At 40.1% G+C, this 24,851-nt stretch overlaps 1 protein-coding gene across 3 annotated transcripts in view; it reads left to right on the forward strand.

Annotated features, from left to right (window-relative positions):
• Nucleotides 1–24,851, forward strand: part of ARHGAP10 (Rho GTPase activating protein 10) — a 142,664-nt gene that overhangs the window by 87,692 nt on the left and 30,121 nt on the right. For 2 of the 3 annotated variants that reach the window (XM_066632874.1, XM_066632875.1), the window contains 2 exons: nt 617–776; nt 18,907–19,057. In XM_066632874.1, the coding sequence (XP_066488971.1) occupies nt 617–776; nt 18,907–19,057 (311 nt within the window). Of the gene's footprint in view, nt 1–616; nt 777–18,906; nt 19,058–22,806; nt 22,835–24,851 lie in introns of all 3 variants that reach the window. The other variant, XM_066632876.1, reaches the window with a different exon arrangement.

The raw sequence follows: 24,851 nt of genomic DNA on the forward strand, positions 1-24,851 counted from the left end.
TATGTTCAAATTCAGTTAGTTGCATTACAAGGAGAAAATATTAGATTTTGTTAAAGGTTTGAAAAGAAAGTTGAAAGAAAGTTTGAAAATTGCTCAAGTGTGTCTTTGCTTTAGGGCAGGGGTCTCCAAACCCCGGCCCAGGGGTCAGATGCAGCCTGTGACAAGCCTCTGATTCCCTCCAAGCCTCTGGCCCGTTCAACCCAATGTGACCAGAGCTGTGCTTCAGTTGTATCTGGAGGGTGTTCTGAGGGCCAAGGAGGCCATGCACCTCCCCTCAGAATGCCTTCTAAAGGCTTAAAAACATCACTTCCTGGTTTTCCTGAAGAACCAGAAGAGACGTTTTTGGTCCATCTGAAGGCCGTAGGCTTTCTGAGGCTTTCTAATTTAAATCTTATTTAAATTTTATATTTAAAATTTATTTATTTTTCCAGCCCTCAACGGCATGCCAGGTATTTGTTGTGGCCCTCTGGCCCTCTGTTGTGCCCCTCTGGCCTGGTTTAGAGACCCCTGCTTTAGGGAAATATGGTATTTTCTCTGAACATTACACTTTATTTTTCAATATTAAGTATGACTTCTCATAATTTTTGTGGTTCTCTCCCTTTTTCTACTTCAAAAGCGTTTCAAACCATGCCAAGAAGAACCTAATGACTGTTGCAAATTTAGGAGTTGTGTTTGGACCAACGCTAATGAGACCTCAGGAAGAAACTGTGGCTGCCCTAATGGATCTGAAGTTTCAGAATATTGTAGTGGAGATCCTAATTGAAAACCATGATAAGGTAAAAAGGAGAAGGAAATTTCTGCTTTTGTTCAGTACAGAATTTGATGCAAGATATGTACAGAATTTGTACAGAATTTGATGCAAGATATGCATTATAGCAACATGGGGTTTCATATATTGTATTATTGCACTCTGATTCTGTTCCATGTAGAATACTTCCCAGATTAAATACCCCCCCCCCCGCCCACTAACCAGGAGGATCTTTTTATGGCAAAAGAACTTTTGCAGTTCTGCAATCTTTTTCTGAGTCCTAAAAAAAAACTGTTCTCTTTTGCTTTTGCCCTATTATACCCATTTTCCCATTTAACCTTTGTGTATCCTCCTTATATCTCTGTCACTTCTATCTCTTAGCTCCTGGTATTCACTGGTTCAATATGTGTGGCTTTTCCAGGTATTTCAGATAACCAACTTCCGTATGTAGGTTGCTTCTCTTTTTGTAGTGAAACCTTTTTCCCCATAGTATTGACTGAGAGTATTTTGTGTCTATACTGCTACAAGAATATTCCTTGTGTTTGCATGCCTTAACAGTGGGTAATTAATGCTGGTTTCACATTCAAAGTAGCAGTGTTTTTCCCTTTAAAAAAAAGATTCAGAGGAAAAAAGAATGAAAACATATGCATTGACTTCTACAGCCCTCTCTTTATGCCTCCCTGGGGTTCTGAAAAGTATAACTAGTATTTTTGTTTCATATCTTTAATTGCTTTTACATTTCTACCATCACTTCTGCATTTGCCAGAAAGTGTCGGCTTTTTCGACTGGCTCTTCTCTCCCACACGCACTCCTGCTGCTTCCCAGACTGGCAAAAAGCTTGCTTTCAGTATTGTGGAGACTCTCCTCGATTCATTATAGCCAAGCTGGCAGACAGATGTCTATAGAAGCATCAGATCAATTCAGACTGAAAAGGTTCTCTTTTTAAAAATTAATTCTTATTTTCCTAGCCCTAAATGACAGAGAGGTGGCAGTAGAGGCAAATGGATTTTTCATCGGTCATACTTTAGCTGCCATAGTAAAGGAGCTCTACACTTGACTTTCTCAGACAACTTTCTTTTATTGCCAGGAAAATATCAACATATGTGCTGATATTCTTCAGAAAATGCTAATTATTAATTCAAAATATTTCACATGCAATGTGGCATCAAGCCTTACAACAACCATGCAAAGTGCTTAGTATTATTATCCCTACCTTACAGATGGGCTATTGAGGTTGAGAGGATAGGGGTTTGTGTGATCAGCCAGTGAGTTAATGGCTCAGCTGAGATTTTAGCCAAGAATATCCAGTTTATAAACTATGATCCTGATGGCAATGCTTTACAAGCACTGGAGAGGGACAAGAAGTATTTCTTATTCTGTCTGAAGGTGGACTGCTTGCAGCTGAGATCAGGGTACAGTGGGCCCTCTTAATCTGCATGCTCAGCATCCATGGATTTGAATATCAGCTAGAGGGCCTAAGTGAACCTCCCAGATGTGTCCGGAAGTGCCTTCTACATGCCCCGCCCAGATTTTCTTATCAGTGATTTTTGGTATCCGCAGGGGTCCTGGAATGAATTTCCTGTGGATACCAAGGGCCCACTGTAGTAGACTGCTCTGCTCTTTAATTTTTTTAAGAAGACCCACATATTTCTTATCTCTTATGTTATCATTAGCAGAATAGAAAGGTACATGCACTATAATCTGTTGAAGCACAAGGCATCCTTTTCTTTATCTGTAGGTCCTTTCAGATATTTCCAAAGTATATTGGTGATCCAAGCAACTTATAGGAACTCTGGTTGTAGCAAATGAAAAGTATGGTAGATAAAAAAAATTGAGACTAATAAAACTGGCTACTAGTTTCAACCACTAATTGATACTGAAAGCAGAAAAGGATTTTAAAAAAGTGAACTTGGCATTCAAATTCATTAGGAACATGAATGATTGTATTATGGAGTTTTTTGCTTTTTGGTTCAGACTTAACATTTGAAAAAGATAATGGATTACATCGTCAGTCCTGCCTACTTTTATAAGAGGCAACCAGAATCTTCAAAACTTGGCCCGGAAGGGAGGGGTGTAGGAAAAAGCAGATGGACTATCCTGCCACTCCAGGATAGAAAACCCATTTACATTATGTGCACAGCATGTGTGACGCTACAACATGTGGTGGTAATTATCTAAAGAAAGAACATTTTCATCCTTTATTGTTTAACTCTATACATGTAAAGCACATTAACTGGATTTTCCATATCCTCTTTACTTTGGACATAATTCCTATAATAGTTTGTTCATATGGGGAACACTTTACGATGAAACCCCAATATCTTTATCATGTGGTTTCAGTAAAATACTTTACGATTGATATACTGGGTAGAACTCAAAAGGTTGGTTAAGTAGTTTTTAGGATGTTTTATCTGTTAAATCAATAATTATTTTTATAGTACAAAAGAGCTTTATACTATCCTTGTGCTTTTATAAAAATACTGACATATTCTCCAAATAATTGAGAAACACCGAATAATTTTGCCCTTGTTCACGTTTAAGGAAACCCTCCCCCAAATTTGGTGACTAATTATTTAAGTCGATATGCCACCTTTACCACCAGAAACATCCATGCGAGACAACTTTATGGCACCAGTAAATATCATTCCTAAAACAACAGCTAACTAATCTTAAGAATGCAGTAAAAGAAACCCAATTAATGCTACAGCATTAAAAACTACAAGCAGCAACTCGGCATTGAAATGCACCAAGCTCAAGGATCTTGGTGGAAGAGATGCATTTTCACTAATCATCTAAAAATAACAACAGATTGGGACTGACAAAATTCCCTTGGGAGATGGTTCTGTAATACTGGGGGGCACTGCTGAAAATGGTCTGTGCTTAGTTGAGGATAACTTTGCTCCTGACCGCAGAGGTATCTGGACTAGTATTTATCTAGATTATTTTAATTTTATGGTGTGGTTAGGGGAAGAATTTGATATGAGAGAAAATGCTTCCTGAGGAATCTTGGATAATTAGGGTTTCACAGATGAAACTAGCATCCTGAACTTAGGAAACAATCTGGTAACTAATGCAATTCAGAACGAATTGATGTGATGTTTACTCTTTAGCTTGCTCCAGCTAAAAGCTAGGTTAATGCATCTTGGACCCATTGATATTTCCAAGTTGTCTGCAAGGACAGCCTCTTGCGCAGCACATTGAAATAGTCAAGGTGGAAAACTATCAGACACACATGACAATTCAGTTATATTGTTAAATCTCTGGAAGGGCTGTACTGACAAATTGAATGAAACTGAACCCATATACACTGGGCTACAGCAGTCACCTGGGTGTCTAAAAGTAACACTGAATCTAGGAGCGTTCCCAAGTTGTGCATTGCTTCTTTGAGAGACCTTTTACCCTACTGAGAACACCGCATCATCATCTCTTCTTTGTCTCAACTAAGTTTCAATTTATTCACTCTCATTCAATCCGTTACTAATTTGAAACAGACTTTAATGGAGAACCCTGCCTATGAAAAAGGAAAGGAAAAATGTAACTTGGTATCAGTTCCAAAACCTTGCATGACATCATGTCAGTGTTTTAATGCAGATGTCACAAAGTATGCAGGATCATGTGAAAAATTTCCAAGGGAGAAGCAAAAGTAGTCTTCCATCATCATCTTACGGAACTGTCCAGTGAAGAAAGAGTAGAATTCAGTAAAGCAAAGCTCTTCCACCCATCCCACACAAACTGTCCAGAAGGATACTATGTTGGGGGTGAAAGCACTGCAGTTGAGAGAAGTTGGTGACCAAGGCAGTTTCAGGCCTGACCCCAACTGAAAGCCAGGTAGAAATGGAGACAATCAGTTTCATCCAAGAACATTGGAGCTAGTTACACATCTACTCACCATGGATTTATAGACAGTGTTCATAATTTGTGAAAAGGCTTTTTTAATCAAAGAAAAGACTTATTTAATATCAGTCAGACTTCCTTCAGGATGTCACTTGTCCTTATCACATTTTTGCCTGGCCCACAGCTGTCCTGTTGAAGCAGGCCTTTGGAACTGCAACAGAAGGCATCTATCTCCGGACCAGATCAGATGGAAAGCTCTTCAACCTCTCCAGACTGAGAGCAAAGTCCAAAGTCCAGCTGAAATGTCTTCGTGACTTCCTCTTTGCCGACGATGCAGCTGTCACTACCCACTCTGCCAAAGATCTCCAGCAGCTCATGGATCGTTTTAGCAAGGCCTGCCAAGATTTTGGACTGACGATCAGCCTGAAGAAAACACAGGTCATGGTTCAGGATGTGGACTCACCTCCCTGCATTACAATCTCTGCGCATGAACTGGAGGTTGTCCATGACTTTGTGTACCTTGGCTCAACTATCTCCGACACTCTTTCTCTTGATACTGAGCTAAACAAACGCATCGGTAAAGGAGCTACCACGTTTTCCAGACTCACAAAGAGAGTCTGGTCCAACAAGAAGCTGACAGAACATACCAAGATCCAGGTCTACAGAGCTTGCGTCCTGAGTACACTTCTGTACTGCAGCGAGTCATGGACTCTCCGCTCACAACAGGAGAGGAAACTGAACGCTTTCCACATGCGCTACCTCCGGCGCATTCTCAGCATCACCTGGCAGGACAAAGTTCCTAACAACACAGTCCTGGAATGTGCTGGAATCCCTAGCATGTATGCACTGCTGAAACAGAGACGCCTGCGTTGGCTCGGGCATGTCGTGAGAATGGATGATGGCCGGATCCCAAAGGATCTCCTCTATGGAGAACTCGTGCAAGGAAAGCGCCCTACAGGTAGACCACAGCTGCGATACAAGGACATCTGCAAAAGGGATCTGAAGGCCTTGGGGATGGACCTCAACAAGTGGGAAACCCTGGCCTCTGAGCGGTCCGCTTCGAGGCAGGCTGTGCAGCATGGCCTTTCCCTGTTTGAAGAGACACTTTGCCAGCAGTCTGAGGCAAAGAGGCAAAGAAGGAAGGCCCATAGCCAGGGAGACAGACCAGGGACAGACTGCACTTGCTCCCAGTGTGGAAGGGATTGTCGCTCCCGGATTGGCCTTTTCAGCCACACTAGATGCTGTGCCAGAACCACATTTCAGAGCACGATACCATAGTCTTTCGAGACTGAAGGTTGCCAATACAATACAATAATATACAGGTGTACACATTTGGTCTCTGTCGCATATATGCAACGTTGGGCAGAAATCGCTTAATGCAGTTAATGTAATCCTGATTATTTTTTACAATTTTTGTTATAATTAGCTGTGATGGGCAAGAGTTGAGAAGGCATTTTGTACAGTGGATAGCACCAAGTATCTTGTCCACATCCTCAGCCACTGAAACTCACCCAATCAAGTCAGATAAGAGAAGGCCCTGGTAGCCTTTTCCCCTAAAGTGGAGTCTTGGAACAATTACAGCAATTTCATATACAAGCACTCTGGAAGGCAGCTGCAACATTCTACCAAAGGTTATACATAGTAGAATATATACCAGAGGATATATGGTATATATACCATATATACCAGAGGATTAGAACTAGAGGATTAGAAGTTCCTAATTCCAGCAGATTAGAACTTGATTGAAGCAGTCATCTAGATTGTAATGATATGCATGGGAAGGAGGAGACTTTGAGCATCAGCAGTGTTTTTGCTACCAGCCTTAGAAAAGCTAGGGTCCAGAACAGGAAAAGAACTGGGTTATGAAAAGAGTGCATAGTCCTTTAAGGAGCACATGGTGAACTAGTGCTCCTTGTTCTGTGGAGCTATTACTGTTAATAAACAGTTATTAACAGTTGCTCTGAGGTGAGATGAATGGTCTGTGGTTCTTATCTCTAGTGCTTTGAAAATGCCCACCATAATCGTGGGCAAAACATTAGGAAATGAAATTCTTAATAGGCCATGGTAATTAAACCCAGATAGTTCTTAACTGCAATACTGATTTTTCTCACTACTCAGAAACTCTAATGGATAAGACTATGTGGACACAACAGGAAGAAAAAATTCATTGCCAGTGCAACTATCATGGAATTAGATTTCAAATGGGCTCTGAGTGACATTGAGTCAGATTCATCATGATATTTTCTCTACCAATGCTATAGCCATTGACATTGCTGCCTCTTTGTGCAGAGGTGTCTAATAAACTAGGGAGATACCTGAGTATTACTTTGGTAAAAATGTGTCAACTACTTGAATGAGTTTCCTATTCCTAGAGAAAGTTGGAACTTCAGCAGTGTAGATGGTGGACCCAGCTGGATAGTTCCTCGAAGGCAGTTTGGAAGCCACTAATGGTTCTTATCCTATGCAGAGGCTACTACCCTCACAGGTCCGGCCCAAACATCAGAAGATGGTAGTTCTTTGAAGGATGGGGCTCTTCACTGGGTCTCACTGGCTATATATTCCCTCTTAAGGGCCTATGCTGGTGCAGTCCCTTTTCTTGTGTGTAGTGTCACAACTGTCTCTGGACACATTTAATGTAGCAGTTGCTGCAGCTCACACAGTAAAGATATCCCAGATGCAGGTGGACCACTAGCAAGCTTGCTGGTTGACTGGCTGCAGCTGCTTGGGAAACTGTTGCCAGTTCTTCCATGAGCCTCTAATCCTGAGGAGGAAGAGGAATCTAGGCATAATGCTGCATGTGTTCTGCTATTTCTAGCGCACTTTTGGGAGTGTGGGTGGTCCTTAGAAGTTTCCAGAAAGTATGGAAATACAATATCACTAGCATATAATAATCCTAAAATAATTGGTTTTTGAAAAAAAGCCTTACAGAGCTGGAGAAGGACCACAGTACTTGGAACTTTATGATACTGAAAAAGAGCTAAGTAAGAGAGTGGCATATCTGGCTTATAGCACTCCCATAAGAACAGCCCCACTGGATCAGGCCATAGGCCCATCTAGTCCAGCTTCCTGTATCTCACAGCGGCCCACCAAATGCCTAAGGGAGCACACCAGATAACAAGAGACCTCATTCTGGTGCCCTCCCTTGCATCTGGCATTCTGACATAGCCCATTTCTAAAATCAGGAGGTTGCACATACACATCATGGCTTGTAACCCATAATGGATTTTTCTTCCAGAAACTTGTCCAATCCCCTTTTAAAGGCATCCAGACCAGATGCCATCACCACATCTTGTGGCAAGGAGTTCCACAGACCAACCACATGCTGAGTAAAGCAATATTTTCTTTTGTCTGTTCTAACTCGCCCAACACTCAATTTTAGTGGATGTTCCCTGGTTCTGGTGTTATGTGAGAGTGTAAAGAGCATCTCTCTATCCACTCTGTCCTTCCCGTGCATAATTTTGTATGTCTCAATCATGTCCCCCCCAGAGGCGCCTCTTTTCTAGGCTGAAGAGGCCCAAACGCCGTAGCCTTTCCTCATAAGGAAGGTGCCCCATCCCAGTAATCATCTTAGTTGCTCTCTTTTGCACCTTTTCCATTTCCACTATGTCTTTTTTGAGATGTGGCGACAAGAACTGGACACAATACTCCAGGTGTGGCCTTACCATCGATTTGTACAACAGTATTATAATAGTAGCCGTTTTGTTCTCAATACCTTTTCTAATGATCCCAAGCATAGAATTGGCCTTCAGTGCTGCCGCGCATTGGGTGGACACTTTCATTGACCTGTCCACCACCACCCCAAGATCTCTCTCCTGATCTGTCACAGACAGCTCAGAACCCATTGGCCTATATGTGAAGTTTTGATTTTTTGCCCCAATGTGCATGACCTTACACTTACTGACATTGAAGCGCATTTGCCATTTTGCTGCCCATTCTGCCAGTTTGGAGAGATCCTTCTGGAGCTCCTCACAGTCACTTCTGGCCTTCACCACTCGGAAAAGTTTGGTGTCGTCTGCAAACTTAGCCACCTCACTGCTCAACCCTGTCTCCAGGTCATTTATGAAGAGGTTGAAAAGCACCGGTCCCAGGACAGATCCTTGGGGCACACTGCTTTTCACTTCTATCCATTGTGAAAATTGCCCATTGACACCCACTCTCTGTTTCCTGGTCTTCAACCAGTTCTCAATCCATGAGAGGACCTGTCCTCTAATTCCCTGACTGTGGAGTTTTTTCAGTAGCCTTTGGTGAGGGACCATGTTGAACGCCTTCTGAAAGTCCAGATATATAATGTCCACGGGTTCTCCCGCATCCACATGCCTGTTGACCTTTTCAAAGAATTCTATAAGGTTCGTGAGGCAAGACTTAACCTTACAGAAGCCATGCTGATTCTCCCTCAGCAAGGCCTGTTCGTCTATGTGTTTTGAGATTCTGTCTTTGATGAGGCATTCCACCATCTTACCCAGTATAGATGTTAGGCTGACCGGCCTATAGTTTCCCGGGTCCCCCCCTTTCCCTTTTTTGCCAGCATTTACCTGTCCTCATGCTTCCAAATCTGAATATTATTGGCCTTAGTGTGCCACCTTAGTGTGCCACCTTAGTGTGCCACTAATATTGGCCTTAGTGTGCCACCTTGTAATTTAAAGCCATTGCCTTCTGACCTATCCCCAATTACAAGGTGAATATTTCTTCCTCTTTTTTTTGCAATTATTTTGTTGTCTTCTGGTAACAAAATTTCATTATGTTTCTAAGATGGTTTTGCACTGACCTTGGCCTATGAGCACAGCCACCACTGACATCTTACTGGGTAATGCTCAGATGAACACTGTTGGGTGTGCATCTGTTAAAAGCAAGATCAATATACTATGCAAATCAGCCCAGCTTTGAGATGGAATTTAGGTCAAAACAACCTTCCCAAATGTTGTAGTACAAATTGCAAACTAACATCCACAGGCAGCATGATTTCTCAATTTTCATATACTATAGATGATTTGAAATGCTTCTCCTTGCTTCAGATATAACAGTTCTCAAATGGAATAGACAGCTGTGTGCCTGCTGTTTGTGCACCATAGACTCCAAGTAGACGAAACGGAAGTAAGAATAAGAAATTGAATGCAGATTATTACTACTCTCTTTAGCACTGCCAAAACCTGCTAAGATACCATTTTTGCATATGTTTAGTCTGTGAAGATGGCACATGAGGGAACTGAAGAGATTTCTGTTAAACACATTTGGCAATTTTTAAAAGTATGAATTGGGATATAGATTACAAAGCAGTCTTCTAGAAAAATCCACTTGCAGAATCCTTGAAAAATTTAAAAATGACTCGGAATCAAATGCTTAGATTTGCATTATTTGCTGTACCTTGGCCTGCTGTCTTGACAGGATAGTAGCTTTTCTGGAGAACAATAGTCTTTGATTCTGCTACAGTATCCCAGGAAAGTTCATGTGTTTCCAAACCTTTCTTCTTTAGCTTTTCTCCATCATTACTCTTTGAAACAAAATTGGTTAAAAAAAAAAAAAAGAAATCACTACCTGGAGTCACAAAGTCCATTGTGCCAAAGACATGGATACTTTTTTTGTCTTCTCTAGACAGAATCCTAATTTCTGAAGTGTGTAGGATTGGCCCTTCAGCTTTATGAATCGCTGTATTTATGCAAATCAGGTCAGATGCAGCCATCACTAGGACTTTTATCTCTTTTTCTGAGAACACCAGCACCTTCCACTGAATGTGTCAGCTTCCCATGTGCCCCTACATCAGATTGCACAGTCAGCATAAAAATGAAAAAATAGATTGCTTATCTATAACTCATACTCTCTGAATGATCATCTGTGCAGATGCACAAGTCACCCACCTCCCTCACTGCAGGAGTGTCTTTTTTTGCTTTCCACAGGTGAAGAAATTATATATATAAAGAGGGACAGTTACTCTCCCCCTGCTAAATATAAGAGGAGCACCACTAGAAAAAGTGCTTCTTTGCCCAGTAGTACCATTTACAGGTAAGCAACCTGCCTTTGTTGGTTGCTGTTAAGACCAGTGTGTTGTAAAATATGGATATAATCTAACCAGAGTTGAGCATTTTTACATTTTATTGATTTCAGTAGGAGAATCAAGCCATGTGTTTGGATCTTATTATAATCCATCAACCTTAAAAATGCTTTACTCTGTTTGGGTTGTACCTTTTGCTTGGACTAACAATAAGATAATGACTCTTCTTTAAATGTTATTACCTTGAATTGAGTGGATGAATGCAATAGTTACATTGACTGTAGGAATAGAAAAGATTTAGATTAATTATATGACCTGGAGTGACCCTGTTGTAACTGGTTACTTTGAAATAACCAGGAAAATGCATCTTGTTTTTAGTTTTAATGTCTTTGACTTTCTGCAATAATAAATCTAGACATCTGTAAAATGTGGATTCCCCTTTTACCAGTTAGGAAAAGATAAATTGAGCAGATTGCGTAGATGGGCCAAGTCACAACCCATTTATTTTGGATTAGCTATTCTTAGGATGTCTATATACAGCTAAAGGTTTGTTATGTAGTCTTTTGTCTCTTTCACTATCTTTGTAGATAAAGGAAAACAATGCTCTTTGTAGCATCAACTCTGTATTTATTCATCTTAGTGATTTAATTCATATATATTTGGGAAGGCAGTGATGTAGGATTCTGTGCATAACTTGTGCAAAGGCATAGTTTCGTTATAAATTACATGAGAGAGCAGATTTTTTTCTGTTCATGTCTGTAACTTGACAGAATTAGTGTTTTTTAATATTCTTGATTTTCTCAGATGACAGAAGTTCAGTTTACAATATCAGGAATGTTAGTGTCATGAATTGTTAAATGTGGGATGCAATCAGGATACAGGGGAAGCTGCAGCTTTTGTACTGCTACTTTTAGAAAAGGCTGAGTTAACAAATTCATCACAAGTGATGAAGGAACATGTGTTATATTTTAACCTTGGATTTTTTTACAATACAGTGTCATAGCTGGCCGCCCTCCCACTAATTTTTTGTTCTAGGGATCAAGGCAGAGTTTTTATAAATCTATTTCTCATGAATGTTTACACCCAATTATGACGTGTGAAGGCAAATTGCTACAATTGCCTCCCTTGTTTCGGTAGCACAAGGTGAAATCCCTATATGTCATTCTGCATGTACAGAATTATAGTCAAGTCAAGTCAACCTTTATTAGGCATAAACATTTGGTAGGTGAAGACTCTGTACGGAAACCGTAGAGAGAATATAAACCTAAGTAGTACACAAATATATGTATATGTGCACACCTACGTGTACACACAGATACAAACGTACAATATGTTTTACATACAAACATGTATTATTTATACAGAATTATAAACTGGGAGCAATAGACATTTTCTGGATTTATCATCTTGATCTACCTGTTCTGCAGTGGAGGATTCTGCGACCCGCCTTTGTCTCTGGTGTCGGGCCCCTGCAGGCTTCAGTCCTCTGGAAGCAATCAAACTTTCACGAAGTAAACCAGAAGTGATTTTCTAGTTTCTGGAGGCCTTTGGACGCGTGGTGCAGCTTCTAGTTGCATCTGGAGGCCTCCAATTTGGAGCCAATCGAACGCAAGGTCAGGTGGGAGGGCCTAACCCAGGATCCACCAGACATTGGGTCACAACCCACCAAGTTGGTCACCACTCATAGTCTGAGAAACCCTGTGATAGCCCAAGTATTAAAACTGAAATGGTTTACACCAGTGAGCATGATCTCAATTCCATGGTTCCATCTTACTGTGTTTTTACTGTGGGTGTGTTTAAGAGAAAAGTTTGTAATGTACAAGTTTTCCTGAATTTTCAATATGTCAGAGTTTATATTGGTGTATTAATATTTAAAAATATAGAAATGGATTGCGAGGGTCATATTCTTATCTCATTATAGGTCAGTGCTTCCCAAACTTTCTGGCACCAGGACCTACTTTTAAAAATGACAGTCTATCTCAGTTCATTAGAGATAGACACTATAGGTCAGTGCTTCCCAAACTTTCTGGCACCAGGACCCACTTTTAAAAATGACAGTCTATCTCAATTCATTAGACAAAAAAGAAATCTAGAAATAAATATTTTATTTGTTAATAATAAATAATAAATTAATAATAATTTACCCAGAAGATTGAAGTGGAGAGCAAGATGAGCAGTTAGGGACTTCCAGGCCAGACAAAGGGCTGAAACTGGGTTCATGTGATCTATGGCACACCAATTACTAGAGAAAATTGGAAAATGTGACATTTTAATTTGAGCGTAAGAAGATTACCTCATATCAGCTATTTTCTTCTACGAACCGGAGAAGGGTGCTTGCAAGGTTTAAAAAAAAAAAAGTTTCAAAAACTTTTCACGACCCATCAAAAATTACTTGTGACTCACAGTTTAGGAAACACTGGATGGAGAGATATATATTTAACAGGTATAAAATAACTCCAGTTCTCTACTTACCCTCTCTTACCTTCATGCTATTATGGTCTTCTCTTATGCCATGCCTTAAGATAATTAAAAATAAATGATTAGTTATGTAAATAAGTAATTTTTAAAGGAATAAAGGAGACTAATACAAATGATGAAATTATCAAAACACTCCATGACTATGGAACAAGGGGTTGGAAACATATCAAACTGCTTTCTACTGAGTTGAACCAGTAATATTTCCAGGTGACATTGGTCGTTCACGTTCTTGGGCATAGATCTTACAGCCTTGCTATCTCAGATCCTTTTAACAAGATGAATAAAATCTGGGGCTTTTTGCATACAAAATGTGTTATCTACCACTGAGCTGTAAAAGCAAAGCCTCATTGATTCTGGAGCACTCCTTCAATTAAAATTCTGCTTCTCTCTGGTCTCATCTTTATTTCATTTCATGATTCGGCAATGCCATTCTCCTCTTTAACATAGGATATAGAAAGGGAGGATGGTTGGGGTTCCTAATCAGGCAAGGTGGGATTCTGCAAGTGTGTGATGAAAAGGATATGAAAGAACCTGTGATGTCACTCACACCACAGAGCTAAGTAGGCAAGATGAACTATGACTGAATCACCTGTAAAATCCAGGATCCATTTTGAGAAGAGGGGCAGGAGAGTTAATACTGTGCCAAAATGCCTAGTTTGTAAATGTCACAAATGGCATAATTTGAGGAAATGTTGCGAGTTGATTAGCGATTCTTGACAGCCATCATGTTTGTTAGATTGCCTGCTAATTGTTATGTGGAAATGAAATATGTCAGTTAGCTGTAACCTTGCTTGTGATACGTTTCCAGTGTAACATTCCATGCTTCTCTTCATTGGGATATGAATTTCAAAAACTATGGAAAACCCTGATCCACAAAAATAGGGTGCTTTTTGGAAACACATTTATTATGTTTAAATTATTACAGTTTGCACTGGTTTTGTATGATCAGAAATTTATGAGATAAATTTAAATTGCATGACAGTCTCTAGTGAATCATTATATCTGTATTTCATTAAATAAATGAATTTTAAGTTGTAGAGAAGCTTGATATACACAGGATGAGGAGTTACAAACTGCTCAAGTGTGTGTTTATATGTAAAATCAACCTCCCATATCCCTGCTGGTGGTTTATGTGGCAATGTCTCTGGGTTTTTCTGCAGCCCAACTATTTCATTTTATTTACCATCCTTGTGTCTGACCTCATGGCTTATGACTAGGCATGGCATTGGAGGTCAACCTGGTCAGGCTCTGGCCTAGTTCCTATATCCCTCAAGGAACCTATCAGGTCAGATCAACCGCAAAACAATCAATAACAGTGGCAGTGTTAGCACACAATGTGCCATCCAAGGGTGGAGAGATTCCATGGAGGGGGTCTAGTTCTAGGCTTTGTTCCAGGGCTCCCATTTCCTTGGTGGCAGCGCAATCTATATATCTCAGGGTGGCCCACAAAACAATAATACATACTGTAAAAACGCAATATTAAAACCCTATAGCGAGTAACTGCTTCTAATCCAAGCATGAGTTCCCCTCATGTTCTTCATACCTGCTCGAATAGAAACATCCTCACTCAGTTGTAGAACACGAGGAAGGTAGTAGCATGAGGTGCTTCTTTGGGAAGGAAGTTCCACATAAGTTTTACGTTAAGCAGATGTGCTTATATTTCTGTTTTTCCATTTTACCATAATAACAATGTGTGCAGAACTGAGGTATGAAACAGATGTAAGGCTAGCCAGTGATAATACTCCTTCCCCACATAAATCCTATGAGTGGGATTTGGCAGCAGTAGTTCTGACCCAGCATATCGCTACTGTGTACCACTTCTGATAGCCACAGCATGACGAGAGCAATGGCACAAGAGACATTGCTTTAGGACAGTGCAACTGGGCAGAAAGTAATGCTATGCAGTGCTCCTCAACTGGCACAACCTGCAGCACCTAGCTAAGTACTTATCTACAACCCCTCCACTGGAAGTGGGTTCCAGTAGTGAGCCACCAACCAGAATATGTTGCACTCAATTCCTAGCTTACTTACATTTCATCTTGGCTAAGAAATGACCCTTTGTGTGTAGTTCTATAAAGTACTGTAGTACTTCTGCTTAGAGCTTGCTAGTGAAATGGAAGCAAAGGAATCTGATGCGAGGATTTTTATACTATCTTCAATTAGCACAATCAGAATTCAAGTTAATTGCTACTTTTAACTATGATTGCAGTTTCATAAATACTAACCCCACCTCCATTGCTACTTTTATTAAAGCAGTATCTGCATGTACCTTCACATTTTTCTCCTTTCATTTGTAGTCTGGAAGAGTGATGTGATTCATTGTTATCTCTTATTCATTGTTTTGTATCCATATGATCACAGGTTGGAGTTTGTGCCATATTTCCCAGCCTGTATTCATCAGACTAGTCTTCTGTGCTGTTCATTGGCTAGATAAGTCTCTGGTTTCCAGCAGATTCTTTTTCTCTTTCCTTGTCACAAGGGTAGTCCTTTTAGGCCTATATTGGTCAACAGTCTTCTTCTATATCTTCCTTATATTTTTTCCTTTCCACCAAGCCTGTTTGTTGTAACCAACCTTTTATCCAGTTAACTTATAGCAGGACCTTGTGTGCAGATTAAGAAGTTAGTATAGGTACTGATGCTGGTGCTTCAAGCAAACTTCTTGTTGACTGTAATGATTTAATGTTACATCTTCAGGTGTCCAATTAGGACAAAGTCCAATTTTCAAAAGTAAACCATGAGCCAGTATTATTCACTACTACACTGCGGCTCATAGCAAGAGATTTAAGCTCACCTGGCAAGTTTTCTTTAGCATCAGGACTCTCCCACCTCTTCCAGGAAGTTAGTGTTATCCTCCCAAGGGAGCTAGTGTGTTACAATTTTGAGTCAGCCACAGGATATTGTGTTGCACCATCTTAGGTCGAGCTGTTCAGGGGCCGTGATTATACCAGAGCAGACCTGACCTGTGTTTATTTTTATCCTCTGTACTTTAAGGTCAAATATTGCATGTTATTGCTATGATGCCTTTGGGAACCGTGACGTGGTCCTTCGCAGTAGCTAGGCTTGTGCTTTTCTTCCATGGTACAACACAGTGGCTTCCCTAAGCTATTATTAGAACAGGCATTTGAACGCAAAGCTGTTTTACTGCTTTGTGATTATTTCCCAAGTGTGGAATATGGGCTTTTATTGAACTGATTTTTTTCCTCAACAACTTTAGATGGGCTCATTTGTTGCATCCAACCTATTACCTTGTTTTCTTTGCTTACACTTGTAACTCTTTGGTGATGGCTTCTTAGCTTTTGTCATGGATAGCTTGTTTCCTTATTAAAAATGAAGTTTTAAATTCAACTCATCTGCAATTTCTATAATGAAATTTTTAAATTGCTAAAAGCTGAGACAACTAATCAATTTCACATAGAAGCAAAATCATGTCTGTGTAGGTCCTTTCTGTCTTTGTAGACTTGACAAAATTTTCCACCCACCTCTGGATTTCATGCCAGAACAGTTAACTTGATAATGCTATCAGATTTCTAACTGCTCTTGTCCCTTCCAACACATAAATGAGTGCATGCTCGCACATGTGTGTGCACACGCAATTGCACAAAAACTATAAGGTCTGCCTGCATGCTACAGAAAAGACGGTGGGGGGGGGGTGAAGAGAAAAACATTATAACTCTTCATAGTGCAGATGTATTCAGATCAATCACATACATTCTTGACCTTCAGCTGGGTTGTAATACCTGTATCTGTTGTCCACATCAATTGTGTCCTTGCAAGAGTGAGATGACATTTGGTATGCCAAGGTTGGAAGGGAGAGAGTGAGACAAAAGTGTACTTGTGTACGCATGTTCACTACAGTGCGGGCAAGATCTTGGGAATCATGGAATGCTAGTGTGCATGGAAAAGTTCTGCTGCATAGGTAGAAAGTTCAAGGCACACCATGGAAAGAGCACATAGTATGCCATTGCATATATCTAAAAATAACTCAAACAGATATGCGAATTTGCCTTGCCCCAAATGATGGGGAAAGGTGATTGTACAGATAAGTAGGATAAGGAAAGTGCATCCCTGTTAGTTCTTCCAGACCTCTCAGAACTTTTCAGTACCATCAACCATGGTATCCTCCTGAACTTCCTGGCAGGAATGGGGTTAGGTGGTACAAATTCTGCAGTGACTCTACTGCTACCTGTTAGGTAGTTTCTACAAGGTAATGTTGTTTGACTCCTTGGCCTATAGTGTCACACAGGGCTCCAATTTTTTCCTTATGCTATTTAGCAGCTATCTTTTGACACTGGAAAAGTTTGTCCAGAAGCTTGAAGTGCAGTGTCATCGATAGGCTGATGAGCCACAACTCTACCCATCTGACAACAGGGAAACTCTGGAGGGTCTGAATTGGCGTGTGGCAGCTGTGAAGGACTAAAAATGCAGTAAAAAATGTCAGCTTAATCCAGGCAAGGTAGTGGTGCTGTTAGTAAAACTGACTCTGGGATGAGTTGGCAACCTGTTTTGGACAGAGTTGCATTCCCCTTGAAAAACCAGGTTCACAATCTGGGAGTATTCTGAATTTAGCCTTGCAGGTGGTGACCTGGAATACTTTTGCCTGGTTTTGGCAGGGGCACCACCTGCCTTTTCTGAAGAAAACAATCTGGCTACAGTGATTCATGCCTTAATGGTATCTTATTTGGATTATTGTAACAGACTCAACTTGGGGCTGCTCTTGAAGACAGTTCAAGTGGTGCAGAATGCTGTGACCAGGGTGCTTTCTGGTGTCTGTTGGTCTGAACACATGACACTAGTGCTCTGCAAACTGCAGTGACTTTTAATGTTTTCTAGTACCTGAAGGGCCACATTCTTCCACATGAATCTACCAATGTACTGCTTTCATCATTAGAGGATCTGCTCCATGTTCCATGACCTACTGAGATGCAGCTGGTGGGGATATGAGATGTGGCTTTTTTGTTGGTGGCTCCCCACTTGAATTCCTTCCAATCTTGACTGTTGTCTGTGCTGCCCCCTTTTAAGCAGGTGGTAAAGACATTTTGTTTCATCTGGCTCTTTTTTCTGACTTTGTGTTATTATTTTGATTATTTTTTTTTGTGCATTGTTATTAGAAGGTTTCTGTTCCCTAAGCCTCTTGTGCCATTTTTGTTATAAACCATTTCAATGAATCTGTAAGTTGCCTTGGTGACTCCTTTATTGAAGGAGAAAGGCAGCCTATAAACATTTAAATAAATAAAGAGATGTATAATCACCCTTGAGTTTGGCCTAGTAGGTGCATCAAGGTCAAGATATGCATGTTTTATTTTGCATACGTCTTAATGCAAGAGTCAAGTAGGATACTTGTTTTCTTTTGCTTACGGTGGGGGCAGGAAACCTTTCTCCAAATCACTTTAATGTGTAAAAATATTGCGATGACACTACAATCATATGACACTATCATTAGTTTTGCAAATTTTGAGTGAGGACTTGGTGGGAATATAAGAGCCACAATGAAATTGTCAAAACTTTTGGGGGGTGTGTGTGTGTGTTGCATTTTGGTTGTTCATAAATAAATCTTTCTCTTTTTCTCCACCAGCTGGCAAGCACAGTTGCACATAGTTAAGTCTGTGGATTAAATGCTTCACAGAACAGTTGATGTGTAGATGGTATTTATGCTTATTTTTAATTTTGTATTTATTTGTTTTTCCCCCCCTTCTAAAAAGGAATCGTGGCATACTCCCAAAACATGAAGAATGGAGTTTTGGCTCCTTCCTGCCTTGAATGTAATCCAAAGCAAATGTAATTTGATAATAGTTTACAGTTGCATTTATACAGGTTGCTGTTCATAGTAAATAATTAATGCCCTCTGTGCTCTTTATTGCAGATTTTCCAAACTCTGCCTGATGCCACTCTCCCTGAGCCAAACTCTGTGTCAGTGTCTCCTCCAAATGCCCCACCACGACAATCAAGAAGACAAGGGCAACGTAATAAGAGGCCCGTTGCTGTATATAACCTCTGTCTTGAACTGGATGACAGTAAGATGTTAATTATATTTTCTATCTTGGCAGCAGAGTGGAGTTGCAGTATATCTTGTGTCATCGGGGCAATCTACAGTAGTTTTCCATTTCACGATTTCTATTATCTTTTTTCCTTTTTTCTTTTTTAAATTAGGAAATGAAAAGAGGAGGCAGGGAAGGTGCATTCTTATGACACAGTACTGTATATATCTGGAACTCACGAACATCCATTGCTCTTAATAATGAGACTCCATGTTTTTTTAAAGCCAGATCTGTTTGACCTCTGACAATTATAAAACTGTAAGATAAATGATAGAAGATAAGAGCCAAAAATAAAGCAGCTTTCATGAATTGAGAGAGCTAATGCACTTAAATGTTCATTTCATCTGGACTAAAGAGTTGAGTCTGGCAAATTGTACTATTACTGACAGTCACTAGACATCAGGTGATTAAATAGTTGTGTACAGGAACATAAAACGAGATTCATTGCACTAGTATTGCATACCCAGTAGTTCAGCACAGAAAGAAAGGGGCATGAATGGTATTTACATTTTTTCATGCAGTCTTGGCATTTACCAAATGCCAATTTTCAGTTCTTTGAAGCCATAGGCCACTTGAGACAGGTGCTCAAAGGTAGGAATTTGTTGTAACTTCTTGTTGTAGCTTGGTTTTCCTCTCTGTCTCAACAGTATAGTCTTATGCATGTCTTCTGGCTCTTCATCTTCAGTGCCTATGAGTTGTTGCTTAGTAAGGGTCCTATCCAATTTTTCCAGTGCCAGTGCAGCCATGCCAGTGGGGCGTGCGGCGTGCACTGCATCCTGTGGTGGGGAGGCAGTCCCAGAGGCCTCCTCAAGATAAGGGAACATTTGTTCTCTTACCATGGGGCTGCATTGTGGATGAACTAATGCGCGAAAGTTGGATATGATTGGGCTCTAAGTCAAGTGCCATATTACATCCTTAATGGGTTACTACAAAGTGGTATCTGAGGGCTATGCATTGTCTTTGTATAGCATTTTTTAAAAACTCCTCCCAGGAAATTCCTGTCCATGTGTGAGATCACTCACTCCCCCCCATTTGAATAAACATTACATCTCCCTTTTGACAATAGCTCTCTGGTGCTTAACAAGAGGAACACATTCTCAATTTTCCCATGTAAATCACAGGTTGAAATAAAAGCCATTGTAAGGATGGTATTATCAAATCAATATGCAAACATTTACATGTTTTATTTTTTCTCCAGGGAGAAGGTACAGGCTTAGTGCTCCTTTAATCATACTGAGGAATCTTTTTGGTAGTCCAGTCTCCTGTAATTCTCTTCTGTGGGAGGTGCTGGATTTTATGCTTCTGTGTTTGATCTTCACAGTTTTTAAAATCTTCTAATTGCTAAAGCTTCCTCTTGTCAATTTAATAATCCAGTTGAGTTCCTTTCCTTACTCATCTTGTATCTTATTCTTTTAAAAAACGGCAACCCTTGGATCTATCATTTCTTGACATTTTAATTATGAGGTCTAAATTAACACCCTGACACAATATCTGTGACTCTGCTGTGAACTGTTTTCCACAGCTTGATGAGATTGCGATTTTTTAAAAATCCCTTTATTTTTAGCTCCCTCAATGAAAGATTCACGAGGGAGGAGGGTGCACATCTGTAAGTTGTTTTTAATAGAAGATGTTAGGTGTGGTTAAATATTCTTCGAGCCAACCTTGGGACTGTCTTCAAATGTTAATGCAGTTCCTTCCTGTTAGAGAAGTTCCTAGACTAGTGGGTAGCCTGCCTTGAAGTGAAATGAGGCTGAAATTTCGAGAGGGGAGACAAATTGATTGGTGTGACACCCAAGCAGATGCCAGAAGCAGCTGCAAAAATGCAAACAGAGCACACTCCTTGTGGGAAGTGAGTGGTTTTGCATGCTGTGAAGTAGGTTGAAGCAAAGTTGAGCAGTGATGCAATAAGTGATTCGCTACAGGAAAAAGGGTGTGTGCGTGAGAGAGTGAGAGTGAGAGAGTGAATATTTATAGATGGACATCCATACCAGAAGAAACTGAATGAGTTTGAGGAAGGTTTTTACACTCAGCAGTTTCACTTTGTTTTTGTGGAGCACAAGAACTTTGCTAGTTATAAATGGATCATTGTAACAACCAATTTGGTTTCATCAGTTCCTCAGTGTAATTGCAAACAAATTAAAGAACAAAAGCTTGACTGCCTGTTAGGTGGGGTGAAAAATGTGATCCTGTTGAGTGTTGATCCATGTGTTGAGATACACGTGTTTCAGAAATCTTTTCTTTCTCAAAGGAGGTGTTTAAAAATATCTTTAGTTCACCAGTTAATTTGGAAACCAATGCTGTACCTAGTCACTCATCCCAGTTTCTGCCTCAGTAGAGTAAAAGTCCTGTTTCTGATTTCCTAATCAGAAATCAGAAACAGCCTGTGTGGAATATTGGATTGAAATGTAGGAATCCCAAATTTAAATCCCCATTTCACTTTGTAGCTCACAAGTGACCATCTCAAAGCTTTAACCATAGCTTAACTCAGGAGGCTGTTTTGAGCTCATATACTGCACTGAGCTCCGTGGAAGAAAGTGGGAGAAAATATGCAGATAAATAAATTCTTGCCATCCATATGTGTTTCAGTGTTTAAAATAAATCAAATTGTGTATTTTTCTCATTTGGCTAAATAAGCAATACAGATAGTAGCTCTTTGAACACATGTTTAGAAAGGAATTTTTGTCTAGATGAAGGAGCTGGCCATCTGTTGTCCACTTGAAACTTAAAATTTTTGATATTAGAATGGACAATTTTTTGGGGGGTATAATTTTTTTCAAAGTATGTGTATCTTTCCTGTTTCTTTAAATACAACAAAGTGGACTCATATGTAATAATATGCAGTAGTATCACTTTGTTTTGCAAATGGCATGCTGAATTTAAGCACTAATTCTGAAAATTCAGGAGTTGTTTTGAAATAACTAAACCAAACCTTTAAATACCTTGGCCATACTAAAAGACTATGGCTTCACTAATTGCAGTAGTTTCAGTGCCAGTGTAGTTCTCAAATAAATCCTGTTTCTGTATGTGTATTGCAGAAGACTGGAGTTCATGTTAAATAGACCAGTCTCTGAAATGAATTCTTTCCTTATGTTTTATATTTTTAATGTGACTGCTTTGGACTAGGGATTGCTAGAAATCTGTTTAAACTTGATTTCTGATAGTGTTGATTTTTAAGGTTCTGAGATTTGATTTTGCAAGGCTCCAAGGAGGCAAACAATGTTGCAGCTTCGAGCCTCTCCTGCCAGAGTCTAGATGGTGGTCAGATGATAATCCTTGAATAGTGAGCACTGATGGCACCTGCATTGTGGGGTACTGCTGTGCATCACTGGTCTTCCAACAATATATGTAGGTAGACTGTTATGTTTGGTTCTGTACATAGCATGTGCAGTAGGTGTATCACCAGCCAGAAGCACTCTGGGTTAAAGCAAACTGCTGGGCAAATGGAAGACAAAGATAAGATTGTACAACTCCTCAAGGAGGGTCCTAATCAGTGCAGCTGCCCCTTTTTTTTGCCACAGTGATACCCATAGTTTTTCCCATTTCATTGCTTTCAACCTGTGTGTTTCAAGAAAGGTGACTGTGGAAATACGGTCAGCATTTTGTCTGTCTTTCATTGTTGTGCTTCTCCAGATCTGCATTGTGACCTCTGTTAATGTTGGTTAATTGAGCTGAATAGTAGACAGCTGCAACAAACAAAAAGTCTCCTGTGTAATTTTCTTCTTTAGGGTCTCTGAACATGTTGCAAAGAAGAAGGTGAGGGCAGGAGAGATACTTCCCTTTTGATGTCTGCTGCTGTTATGATATAACTGTGCTGCTTCACACTGTAAATTAATTTGCTTTGACTCGTATTGACATTGTAACCTAATTTGTCTCTCTTGCTTCACAATTTAATTCTTGTTGTCTGCTGCTGACCTTTTTGAAGTGAGGTTTGTTCTTGGCATCATAATGCAACTTAATAGAGGAACCCAAATCTCATACCATTTAATATTTTGTCCAGATATTCCAGTCTTGCAGTTTTTCCTACTTTGAATATTATTTTATAAACCCGCACACTCAGAATGTACTGCTGTACATTTCTTGTTACTGTTCTTGGAAAAGTATGTGTGAAATTTGCATTTTAATTAAATAAAATCAGAAGGGCCTTTCATAAATCCACACTGAGTTTATGTGATTCACTGTTGTGATTGTATTCTGTTTACTGATGATTTTGGTTGGGGGTGAGGTGGGAAGTTCTTTCTTCTCTCATTTGAAGCTGATGTTACTGTGGGCCCTGTCCAGCTCTATTTGGGCACTCCTAGTCTCATGGAGTAAGTAACTGCTCAAGTTAGGGATTAGTATCCCCACCTGCATTAAAAAGATTTATGCAATCAGCGCATCTGAACCCAGATTGGAGATGGATATGGAGACACATCTTCACATGCATCCGTGGTGCATGTAGAAGTGTCCTTCCTTTCATGGCTCTCCGTTACTTAGATTATTTGCTTGCTTGCTGTTTTTTAATTTCTAGTGTGCTCATTCCGAATGGAAAAAGGAAACTCTGCCAGCCACACTTTAACAAGATTTTCACAGTTGAATATTAATCTCAGTGTTAGGAAAAATTAACTATAGAAGTGACTCTAAAAGATTGCTATGCTACCGTCTAATCTCTCAGAATATATTTCTCATTGTACTGTGTGTCTGCAAATCAGAGGTAGGACTATCACACAGTCTGATTTCCTGTAAGAGCTGTTGTCATGTCATGCAAATGTGAATGGCAGCATATAAAAACCAAGGCATCAGATGCACAGAACCAAGGTAATGGAGCTGTTGTGCCAGTGAGTACAATTAAACTGGTATGATGTGTTTCAGAAACTGATATACCTCTTTGAGGCTGCAGCCCTAGACATGCCTGTCCATTGAATTTGGTGGGGCTTACTTCTGAATAGACATGGCTAGAATTATGCTGTAATCATGGAATATCTTGAAGTGTCTTGAAAATTACCAAAAGGCTGATGCAAGGGAGACCTCCTAAGGAAGTATATACTGACCAAAATATGGTTACATTTAGTCATTACCTCAGTATGAGTTAATTCAGTGAGTCAGTTCATATGCTCAATTGCTAGTCGTCAAGTGTAGAGGAACCAAATGATATCCTTGTATGTTTGAGTGCCCTAAGCTCCCATCTAATGTTGCAGATCTGATAATTGTACAGTTGGTCATCATGGATCACAAGCCTGTGCTGGAGGGCCTTCAGAAGACTTCTCAGGTGTGACTGGGAGTAGCGTGTGGGAGTTCTTCTGAGGCACGGAAAGGCCAGATGTGGTCTCCCTTCACCTCAGAAGGCCTGCCAGAGCCTTCTAAGAAGCTCTTCTGATATTTCAGATTGAGCCTTTCAGCAGATTATATTATCAGTGGAAATCTGTATCTATGGGAGGGGCGGTCCGGGATCTCCCACAGATACCGAGGGCCCACTGTATGATTTGGTTTTTAAGTAGGCATCTAATGGTCTGGGTGACTGCTAATTCCAAATACAGAGTCCAGATTTATTCAGAATACGTGTCCCGATGATGTCATAATTAGGCCAGTGCCACTTGATAGTTTGATGAATGAAAAGCTGCCATATCTTCCTCCCACTGTTCTAGTGAATACCAGTTATAGTTCGATTGACTTTTAGTCTGAAGCCACTCTGAGTTTGGGTCATGCAAATGAACTAGTATTACGAGCCTTCAGCAATGGACTCTGTCTCACAAAGAGTTGCATGGTTCTGTGAAATATTCTCTATGCATTATAT

This window comes from Tiliqua scincoides, chromosome 6 (genome assembly GCF_035046505.1).
Source record: "Tiliqua scincoides isolate rTilSci1 chromosome 6, rTilSci1.hap2, whole genome shotgun sequence".
Lineage (NCBI taxonomy): Eukaryota > Metazoa > Chordata > Lepidosauria > Squamata > Scincidae > Tiliqua > Tiliqua scincoides.